Source organism: Chaetodon auriga, chromosome 8, assembly GCF_051107435.1.
Source record: "Chaetodon auriga isolate fChaAug3 chromosome 8, fChaAug3.hap1, whole genome shotgun sequence".
In the NCBI taxonomy this organism is placed as follows: domain Eukaryota; kingdom Metazoa; phylum Chordata; class Actinopteri; order Chaetodontiformes; family Chaetodontidae; genus Chaetodon; species Chaetodon auriga.
The window spans coordinates 16,797,654-16,808,303 of record NC_135081.1 but is presented as its reverse complement, the minus strand read 5'-3'; the positions used below and the strand labels follow the sequence as shown (position 1 = coordinate 16,808,303).

Below are 10,650 nucleotides of genomic sequence, written 5' to 3'. Positions count from 1 at the left end.
CACATTTAAATCTTTATTCATTTTGTCATTTGCAAATACCAAATTTGCCAAAAGCAGAGCATGAAATGCTGTTGTGGAAAAACTGCATCTGAGAATAAATAGGAACAAGCAGTACAAAGTGCAGATACTGCAGAAAAATACTCTTAAATATGCATTTCAGTCTTGTCATCCAACCATGGGGCTCTTACAGTGGACATGTGGGGGAATGATCCTGAAAATGACACAATGCACCGTTTATAATACAGAAATATTCATTGCAGTGAAATATGCTGATCCTTCAGTTTTGTACTGAGCAAACAAGCATAAGAAAGAACATGTGCTCATTGCAGTCATGTGGTCTGAGCAACTTACATCCAGTGTATTTACAGAGCGTAAAGCTCAATCAGGTAGTCTTTGGGGACGATTCCTATATTTCCATTCTTCTCTCCTACCCACCAGCCAAAGCTCTGGTACTCCTGGAAACAGGACAAAGTGGAGACATGTGGTGAGGAAACACTTTCCTTAACCCTAATTCATGTAGTCATCACTGAGCATTCAATGAAGTGGATATCGCTGTCAATCCTCACATCACAACTTTGAGGTTTATCTAAATGTTGTCTGATGGGAAAGGTGCAAAGTACAGAAAGCAAACAAATTACTTGGAAAACAAACCCCCTGTTCTAGACACATTGAGACTGACAGATCTAACAGCTAAACTCAGAATTAGCAATGATATGACGCTCTGGTGTCGTCCCCGGATTGTGTCAGATCAGCAACTTCTTCTCACTCCCCATCTTTCCCTGCTCTTATTTTTTTAATTTAAGCATAAAATTCTGTTCCTGTTTTCTGTTCAGCCCCACCTCCAAAACAACACTAACATCCCGTCAACAACTTCATGTTTCCTGCTCCCTGCCTCTCTGCCCAGTGTCAGTTTTGAGACTGCACACCCTCCTTCCACTCCACACAAAAAAAAACCTCAGCATGCGTAGAGCACATCACACGTAAATCTGTCACAGCATGACAAGTAATAGCTCCAAATGGCTGTCAGCATGCTGAGATGTGAGGAGGACTCTGTGAGCAGAGATCTGAGACCAGAGGAGAATACCCCTCTCTCTTTGGCCAAGAGCCTGACCTCACATCAAAGTCTTCCTAGGACATGAATCAACATTGGAGATCACGTTGTGACAAGGCTGAAAGGGAAAGAAACCTGCACAATGTTTCCAATCTATGCCAAAACTCAGGGATACGGAGGGACCACATCTGTGTCCAGTTATTCCCAGGACAGAGTGATGCATGTAAGTGATCACATGGTCATATTAGACACAGGAAGGTTACAATACAACAATAGTGATGGCTAGCATTGGCAGCTGTGTGGTGATGGGCCATTCATCAAGTCAGAAAACTGAGTGTCCACATCAAAGCTTCACACAGAGGAAGTGAATACAGTAAAAAGTCCTTCTAAATTATTAACGGCAAATTAAACATCACAAGAAACAAACAGAAAAATGTCACATTCATTAATGTGTCACATGATTAAACTGACATTTCACAAGCCCCTGAGGGATAATACAGCACATTGATATGAGGTGTGTGTAACAGAGTGCGAGACAGAGTGTGTGTGTGTGTGTGTGTGTGTGTGTGTGTGTGTGTGTGTGTGTGTGTGCATTATGACTTCCTGCAGTCAGCCTTTGAAAACAGCAACACCTCATTGTGTAGTTCTGGCTGACAAATAAGTCATGCTTGAGTGAGTGAGCGAGCGCGGGACTCGACATGAGAACACATATGCAGAGCTGTGGAAGAGTAATGACCCCACACACTGTGACAACACACACATTGACACAAATGCTATAATATTACTGCCCCATGATTGTATCACCTTTCCCATATGAGACGCTCCACAGCAGATGCATCGGTATACAAGCATCAGGGGGGCGGCAGCATATCCGGGCAAGACAAGTCACTCCCAGTCAGGCCCTATAATCAATACCCAATCCTGACTGGGGGGTCTCGCAGCTGTAACAGCACTGTTATTTCTGGCCTGTGGAATGGGGGAGGGATGCAAGGAAGAGGGAGAAAGGAGAATAGGGGAGGAGGGAGTGATTGGGGGGGAAGGAGTCGACTGTCCCTTAAGCTGCAGCTGGCTGCTGCAGTCCAGACAGGTTTTATGGTCATTGCACTCGCAGCAGGCCACAACCCCCAACACCAAGGTTTCAGCTAATGGCACTCCCAGTCTGAGTGAAAGGGCAACTTGATTCTTGGTCCTTTTCCGCACACGAAGAGGGAGTAATAAACGAGCATTTGGCCATTGAGCATTGACGGGTCTGTCTGCTTTGTGCATTTGTTTCCTTCCATTAGGGCTGAATCAATTAATCAATTAGTTGGTCAGGGGAAAACGAACCATTTTGATAATCCAGGATTTTCTTAAGTAATTTTTTTTTTTTTAAAGTGCTTCTGAAATGTGAAAATTTGATACTTTTCTACTTGGATTTTGTGCTCTTGGTCAGACAAAACAAAAAAACATTTAATCTCAGACTCCAGTAAAATTTGACGAGCATTTTTCACATTTTATGACATTTTAAGTATTTAACCTATGGATCAGAAAAATAAACAGAGTAATTAATAGTGAAAAGAACTTTCAGCCTACAAGTCCCAAAAGAATTGAATTACTAGTCAAAATCAAAATTCAAGTGTTTACAAATAAATAATGTTTGGAGCTCATCAGTCACGTTTTTTGACTCTTCATGGCTTTAACGTGCCACTAGATGGCAGACTTGAATATGGAAACGGGCCTGGCTGGTTGACAACAGCGTCTCACTTGACTATATGCTCCATAGAAACCAAACCAGACAGGAAATACAGCCAGTCTAGATGGTGGACATTTCACACATTTTTGTTTTTTTTACATAAACCACAGGGTCGACAAGCATCTGCAAAAGAGTAAAAAATTTTTGACTAATTTGCTGTGCGATGTTCAAAAACAAGCTTGTTAAATGTATCACAACAAAATCCAATTCTGCGTTCATATTGGCCAGTTGAGCACAAAAGGGCTCCTGTTTGGTTATGTAATAAAAGTAAAGAACGGCCCCACAGTTCTCAATAACTGGCACCCACGCCTAGGCGACAAGCCTCGGAAATTGTGCGTCCACTACACGTCCTCACCTGCTCTGAATAGAGTGCCGGGCTGAGCCTGGGTTTCCTGAAAACACACATTCCTATTTGGCGAGGTGAGAGAGACGTCTGAGAGGTGTGTGGGCTGAGGGCTGCTCACCGCCTGGCATGGCAGCAGCTTGCTGAAACAGTCCAGATGGAAGTGATGGAATGGCACCGTGTGCCAGCGAAGCCCAGCCTCCGCCAGCAGCACTAAAACAGTTTCCGTTGTGACACAACTAATCCCCATCACAGTGCCAGAGAGAGAGAACCTAGCCCAGTCTGCCTCTTACCATCAGCCGTCCACCTCCAGGCGGTAGGCCAGATGCTGCCAGTAAAGGATATGAACAGACAGTTCCTCTGAGGGCCTGGAAATAACTCACTTTAGGTGGTCTGAGGCTAGCAGAACCACTCTGAATACAAACCCCATCTCATAAGTTTTGCATTACAGTTGGGTTTAAGCTAATCCTGGCTTTACCATGCCACGGGAAAACATTAATTTAGGAACAAATCAGTGTTTTACCTCAGACATGCACAGCTCTCCTAACCATACCTTGCTCAGGATGTAAATGGCATCTCCTCGTTTGAAGGACAGCTCATCTGGGAAGTCCCCTGCACAGTCCCATAAGCCCTGGTAGTAGTTGGGGTAGTCTGTGCTCTTATCAACTGGATGGAAAAGGGGAAAGAAGATGATAACAGAGTAGGTGATTTATTTTCTACTGAGAGTAATCGCACAGTGTTCAGGTTGGACTCAGCAATGATTGTTTGTGATTGGCAAATCCAACAGGAGGCAGTGGAGAGCCTAAAATAGAACTGGAAGCAGACAGAATCTGTGAGCCAAGTTCATACTACCTACTAATTCTGGGCAAGCTTTCAGCATGTCATATGTTCACACCGGGAAAGTGACGGACATTATTCCCCCACAATGCAATGCACGCACGAGATGGAGGAGCAGCTCACAGCTGGAACAAAACGGTGGATGGAGGTGAATCAGCTCCACAACTCCACAGAAAACAAAAGAAGGTCACGGTTATCTCGCTGGGCCTTTTTTTAAAGTTCAGTTTGCAGTGTCATTGTTATTTTTTTTAATCAAAACTCCAAAAAGTTGCTTGGGTTTCAGCCTCTTCACTGTCAGGATTTGCTGCTTTCTTGGAAATTTTGCAGTATTTTTCACTTTTTTCAGACATTTGGAAGACCAGACGATTAATCAAAAAAGCGTAAAGCTGCAGTTTCTTTGCCCTTACTAAGTGTATGTATTGCACCACTTTGTCTAAAATGGTAAAGTAAGGTGATTTTTGTTTTACTAACTGCAACAAGCCACAAACTGTAAATATTGTAATACAGTATGTTGTATACAAACAGTAAGTAATACAGCACAGGCAGTTCCTGGGCAGTTAATGTTTCTCAGCCTATTTAAGTTGGAGAATTTCGTATTTAGTGGCAATTCTGCTTGTTAATGTTATTAGAATGTGTCCATAGACACAGCAGAGATGGATAGCATGGTTTTTTTACACTTACAGAATTTTAATAGATCACTGAATGTAAAAGGAAGTTGGCCTGAAAGTTATTTCCAGTATTGTGTTAACTTTCAGTTGCACATGTTCACAGAAACTTCCTCTATAAATGTCACTTCTTCTTAACTGTGGCTCAGAGGGTTGAGTTTGTTCACACCCACAAAAATCATTTGTTGATCATAGTCCAATATAAAAATAGAAATATACCACTTACATCAATGCAGTTTTGAAATCAGACACACATTTCTGTGCTGTGTACCTGCAGCAGGAGGAGCAGGTTTGCTCACTGGTTCCACCTTTGGAGGAGCGGGCATGTCATCCTCTGCAGAGACAAGCCAAGATATCTGGATGAGTGTGCTATGAATTCTTTGTCTAACTAGTGGACAAGGGAAATATGCAATGACAGAAAATACACCCTTCGAATTAAAACAAACAATAACAAAGGGATGCATGAAATTTGCTCATGTGCTGTAGGACAGTACATAATATATATGATACAGACTGTCACAGTGATAAAATGCACGGTCGGACCTGGGAGCTCTTCGTAGATGTCATCGTCCATCTGTCCAACATCGTCATACACTTCCTGTTCCTCCTCTTCATCTTCGGGGATGATGCCAGTCATGTCTACAAACAGGGGAACATTGCATGTTTGACTGACGCTTAGGCACAGAAACTCTTTACACACATACACACACAGAGTACTTGCCGATAACACTTAGAGCACTTTGCTCATTTTTGGGTTTTCATTCATGAGAAACAAATGTTGAGAAACAATGAGCTTTTATGATTGAAACAGTTCAAACCTTTCAAAACAAAGTCTATCTGTTTCACCCATTCCTCCGCCTCTTTCACTGATGACGCACAAAACTGTGATGAAAGAGGAGAGACATGAAAACTGCAGTCAGCGCAATATGCACCTTTACATATATTAATTAACATAAACAAATAATACTGCATTTATGCATAGTAAAATGTTCCACGCGGAAGAGCCTGAATGTTAGAAAAGCTCAGTTTTTAAGTGCGCACGTCAGGTTGAGCCGTGGCAAAGGCAGCAGTGTCAAATGAATGAATAGGTTTTAAAAATAAAGATTTAATGAAGTGCATGTACACACATGCCTTTCCAAGTCTTAAACATGGCACGTCTTATGTCCACATTTGTTTTTCAATTTAGGACGTACATTTAGAAGAGCAATGAGTCAAATCATCACCAAGAGACGAGCATACCTGATAGACTCGCTTGTCTGGAGCCGAAATTTCAAAGCAACAGTCTTTCTTTGAGTCTTTCCGTAAGGTGTTGTTCATTTTGACAGTGTACCCATCGATACTGAACTCCCCCTTCTGCTGCTTGTCTGGTTACAGGAAATTAAAACATCATCATTAATGGCTCAGATGCAACAACTACAATGTCACTGTCAAAACATGGGAAACAAAGTTAAAGCAGAATGCCAAATATCCGCCCTGCGACATATTCTCAAGTAGTACGTGACTCATAATTGGATGGAAAATGTGTATGAAGCTGAAGTACCTTTCTCACTGCCATAATAGTAGAAGACATGGTGGCTTAGGGCGCACCATCTCTTCTGCCACTCTGTGCCAAAAAAACTATGATCTGTGGAGGAAAAACCAACAATAATCTCAGCATAGATGATATATACATTTTTCTGGTTTATTTTAAGGGAAATTTTGAGGTTTGTGTTGCAGGTGCATTGCAAAAAAATGTGAAAATGTTAAAAAAAAAGTCTTTATAATAGTATGATAGTCTTTATGAGGTCCACCCTTTCTGCGCTTCTCAAGGTATCCCGCTTTAAAGACAGATGTCAGGTCCTGAGCTGCCACAGGTGGGGACTGCTGGGCACCTGGAAAAGAGTTGAAGAAACCCAGTCAAGTGGGTTCAGTGCCCTCCCTGAATCCCTTCAGAGTGTTCGAATACCCAAAAGTGAAAATGACATTTACACAAGCTAAACATAGCAGACTCCTCTATCATGTATTCATCTGATGACTGGTGTTAAAACAAGTAGCAAAAGCCACGAGGCTCCACTCAGCAATGGGTTGCATCTCCCCAGAGGACATTCCCAACTTCAATGCAAATGTTCAACTGCTGTGTCAAAGTTGCTTTGTGTGAACGAGCAGCCATGAAGCCGGCAGCTGCTTACAGCCCATAAACTCCAGACCCCTAATCACCATTTCACAAGGATTTTCCTGATACTCTGCGATGAAAAAGGAAAATCTTGCATAGACTGCCACGATGGCGCTTACAGGGTTAAAGCTACTGTATACTGAGGAACGCTTTTTTTTCTCAAACTACAGCCGTGGCAGTAATTTTCAGTCCCCAGACTGTGGCTGAGAGCAATAAAGCATGCTCTAGCTGTCAAAGGGGTGGAGTGAAAGAGGTGGTGGGAGTAGCAGTTGTGTCCCTAAATTGCTCCCAAAGTATGTTGCCAAGTTACAGTTGGAATGTCTCCCTCATTGTGCCACTCAAAGTCACTTTCTCCAGGGAGCAGACCAGGAGATTTCCATGCCAAGACGCAATTTTCAGTACTTTAATCCACAGCTTGTTAGCAGTTAGCAAGTCAGTTTAGGACGTCTGCTAAGTGGCTTGTGGCTGACCTTCGCAAGCCTCTTCATCTTTGTCTGTGCGCTCAGACTGCAGCGACCCTCCGTCGTTGTTGCTGTCAACTTCCTCCTCATCATCTGAGTCATCTCCACCTACTAGAGTAAACAGTGTTGTGTTGTAATAGTACATGTTATGGTGTAACACAGTGGTTCCCAATCTGTTGGGCACATCTACGAGGTGCGAGCAAAAGTCTGAGGGGATAAAAATATACAGTATTTTACCAAAAAAAAGGAAATGACAGAGAAAAGTCTGAAAAATAATCTGAATTTTTTGGGGAAAAGAATATTTTCTATGTTGGTAATCATTATTGTTGAGACCCCTTTGAAAACAAGATGATTCATCTGAGGGGTTTATCCAGATATGATCAAACTGACTCATTTTGTGGGCCCTTAGATTCATGCCGTCACGTCCTGTGTGGTGTCCTGACCCATGTTGGGAACCACTGAAGTAAGATTTAATTTTAAAATTTACTATATAGAGTAAAACTAGCACTCACCTTTGTCCTTGAAATCTTGTGGGAAACTTTTGAGGAGACAGTAAATGGATGTTAGCTATTCATATTCTGCATCAGAATATTTGAATATGAGCTCATGTGACATATTTACAACCAAAGTCCACAACACAGGAAACAGACATACCCCAATTTGACCTCTTTAATCCGTTTGATGAAGGCTTCCCTCTTCTCTTTTGCCTTCTTGCTTAGATTTTCCCCTTTCAATCCATCACAGAGGAAACCTTCTAGATCTAAACAACGAAATACCAGGAAAGCATTCACACAAGCTGCTATGACTGACTGATAGTGGTGTTTCATTTGGCAGTGAAGTGGCGCAGGTCTGCAGGTCTGCTGGAGATCAGCTTACCTTTCTAAACATCAACACACACACAGCCTCTGCCAGCAGAAGAGGTTTGCAGCTTTAACTGAGCTTTGTTTCATTCTCCTCTGCATGACAGAAACTGCAGCAGTGCGCTGAGCTGACGAGGTGTGACAGAAACTTTCTGTCATCCATGTTCAGGCTGCTCTTCCTCTTTTAACAAAACGCTCTCTTTGAAACTGGACTTTGTGCAGCAAGCCATGAAAGCACCGTGAAAACACAACCACATGAGGATGAATGGATGTTTTACCTGAAATGAGCGTCGTTAACTCTTCGGGAATCGAGCGCATTGTGGTGAGAACTGCTTCCACGCGCCTGAAGCTTCGTCTGATACGGAAGCAGCGGACGCGGAAGTTGATGCGCTAATTATTTATCAGTGACCACACACTTGTCAGAGCCGCCTGTTGTTCAGCGCCCACTCTGACTTTTACTGCTCCACCGGCTTGTATTTTTGACTGCTGCTGATGAAGAGGAGTTGATGCTTTAATGAGCAGCGCTCGCTCTTTACAGACTAATAAAGTCAGCGGATAAGGCACCATCATATTTTTGATTGATTCCAGATAATATTTCTTTGGCCATTAAGTCTGTGACTGACTCACTGGACAAACTGGGCTGTGCTTTTTTTTTTCTTCTTTTTTTTCTTTTTTTACAATGATGCAAGCACTTTGAGTTTATGAATATGTCAACATTGTAAATCTAATCAGGGATCATTAGTTGAAAAAGCAATTACATAAAACTGCTGTGGAGACTCCCGTGCCAGGTTTCTTCTTAGAGCGGCACGCGTGTTTCAAGGAGTCTGTGCTGCACTGCTTCATTCTCACAGTCTTACATTTTAAATGTTTGCAGCATCATTTCACGTTTTCCAGCATATGCAATGACTGAATGAACCAAAAAAAAAAAAAAAAGCTCAGTTCTTACATCAAACCTGTGCCTCCTGGTGTATTCAGTGACATGTTGTTTATAAAGGCCTCGGTCATTCATTAGTCATCCTCTGACAGGCAGTATGCAGGCTGAGAGACAGAGCCTTTGAACTGTATAGCCTGTTGTTGTGGCGAAACGAGACAGAAATGTCAGTGCAGCTCTGGAGGCGCTGTGTGAGGAGCTTCAGCTTTTACTTTAGCTGCAGGTGGTGGCCAGTGTTTGTCAGACACACACACACACACACACACACACACACACACACACACACACACACACACACACTGTTTGAGTCCAGCACTAACATCCATGCGATGTCTGTTCTACTTGTCTGAAGCGCAGAGGAAAAGATGTGTTTTGATACTTTTCCATACTTCTGCTTTCTTTCCTTGACTGAGGGTTAAAATGTCATAGATTTGGATTCAGATACTGAGAAAAAGGAGCATCAGACCTCCAGATCTTTGGGTTCTGTGCTATGCAATCACGTTCCTCACTCCTGAATGCAAAATGAAACCTCAGATCATATTCTCCTGTTTCATGGTGCCGTCTGCATCTCTCTGATGACATTCTCTGATGTCACTTCCTGTTCAACATGAGCTGAGTAGCCACTAAATTCTTTATGAGCCTCAAATCCTCTGCGGTCATTCAAAACCTGACCCCCTCCCGACCTGGCAGTAGTTCCTCCCAGTATGGAGAGGAGAGGAGAGCCAGCTTGACCTCTGACCTCTGTGTGTGTGCGTACTCGTACAAAGCTACATGAGGACATGAACAACTTTTTAACCAACAGAGTGGAGACATTTTTGGAAAGTGAGGACATTTTGGCTGTTCCTCACAACTTCAAAGGGCTGTTTGAAGATTCAGACTTGGTTTTAAGGGTTGGGTTGGAATTAGGTTTAGGATAGGATTAGGGTTAGGCATTTAATTGTGATGGTTATGGTTAGGGTAAAGGGTGCGGGAATGCATTGTGTCAATAAGTGTCCTCACAAAGACAGAAGCAAAAGATTGTGTGTGTGTGTGTGTGTGTGTGTGTGTGTGTGTGTGTGTGTGTGGCTTCCCATAAAGCTTCATCTACACATCTGTCATCTCACAAACTCCTCCCTGTGATTGGCTCCTTCCCCCTCACATGTGTGTAATCCACTTATTGCATGTTGATCAAGCTGTGCTGCTCAAAGTCACCAAATACTTTCAGACGACCTACATAATAAATAAATAAATAACATAATCTGTTACATGAATGTGATTCTGCCAATTGTTCATGATTAAATGAGCATGTTGCCCTTGTCATGGTGAAACCTGTAGGAAAAAAGGTGCAGCATGAAATATCTTTTGTTTTGGGCTCATACAAAGAAACTAGCTGAGTTTGCTGAGGAATAAGTTGTCTGGCCTTTTTTTTTTTTAAAAAAAATGATAAGCCTATCATGAGAGAGAGCTGAGCAGCCTGTAGACACTGACATGCTAACACAGTGTGTTCTCAGTATTCAGAATGAGTTCAGTGGGCTTCTGCACCAAATCAAACCTGACTGCCTCTCTGCCTCCTGGGCTTTCAGTAATTTCCTAGTTAGTCCTTGTTTTCAAAATGATCACAATTAGCCTCGGCTTAATA

General features: G+C 42.6%; 1 protein-coding gene across 2 annotated transcripts; it reads right to left on the bottom strand.

Moving 5' to 3' along the window:
• On the bottom strand, positions 1 to 8,466 carry skap2 (src kinase associated phosphoprotein 2). 2 transcript variants are annotated; one of them, XM_076736325.1, is made up of 13 exons: positions 8,380 to 8,466; positions 7,896 to 8,001; positions 7,754 to 7,779; positions 7,251 to 7,352; positions 6,419 to 6,499; positions 6,169 to 6,252; positions 5,868 to 5,992; positions 5,447 to 5,510; positions 5,172 to 5,267; positions 4,900 to 4,962; positions 3,680 to 3,792; positions 352 to 455; positions 1 to 211 (listed from the first exon to the last, which is right to left on the bottom strand). In XM_076736325.1, exons 1-12 carry the CDS (start codon positions 8,417 to 8,419, stop codon positions 363 to 365), a joined length of 993 nt encoding a protein of 330 aa, XP_076592440.1. In that variant the 5' UTR covers positions 8,420 to 8,466; the 3' UTR covers positions 1 to 211; positions 352 to 362. The 2 variants fall into 2 exon arrangements, with proteins under 2 accessions (XP_076592440.1, XP_076592441.1); XM_076736326.1 differs by having other exon boundaries at positions 7,251 to 7,349.
• Between the last annotated feature and the right edge of the window lie 2,184 nt (positions 8,467 to 10,650).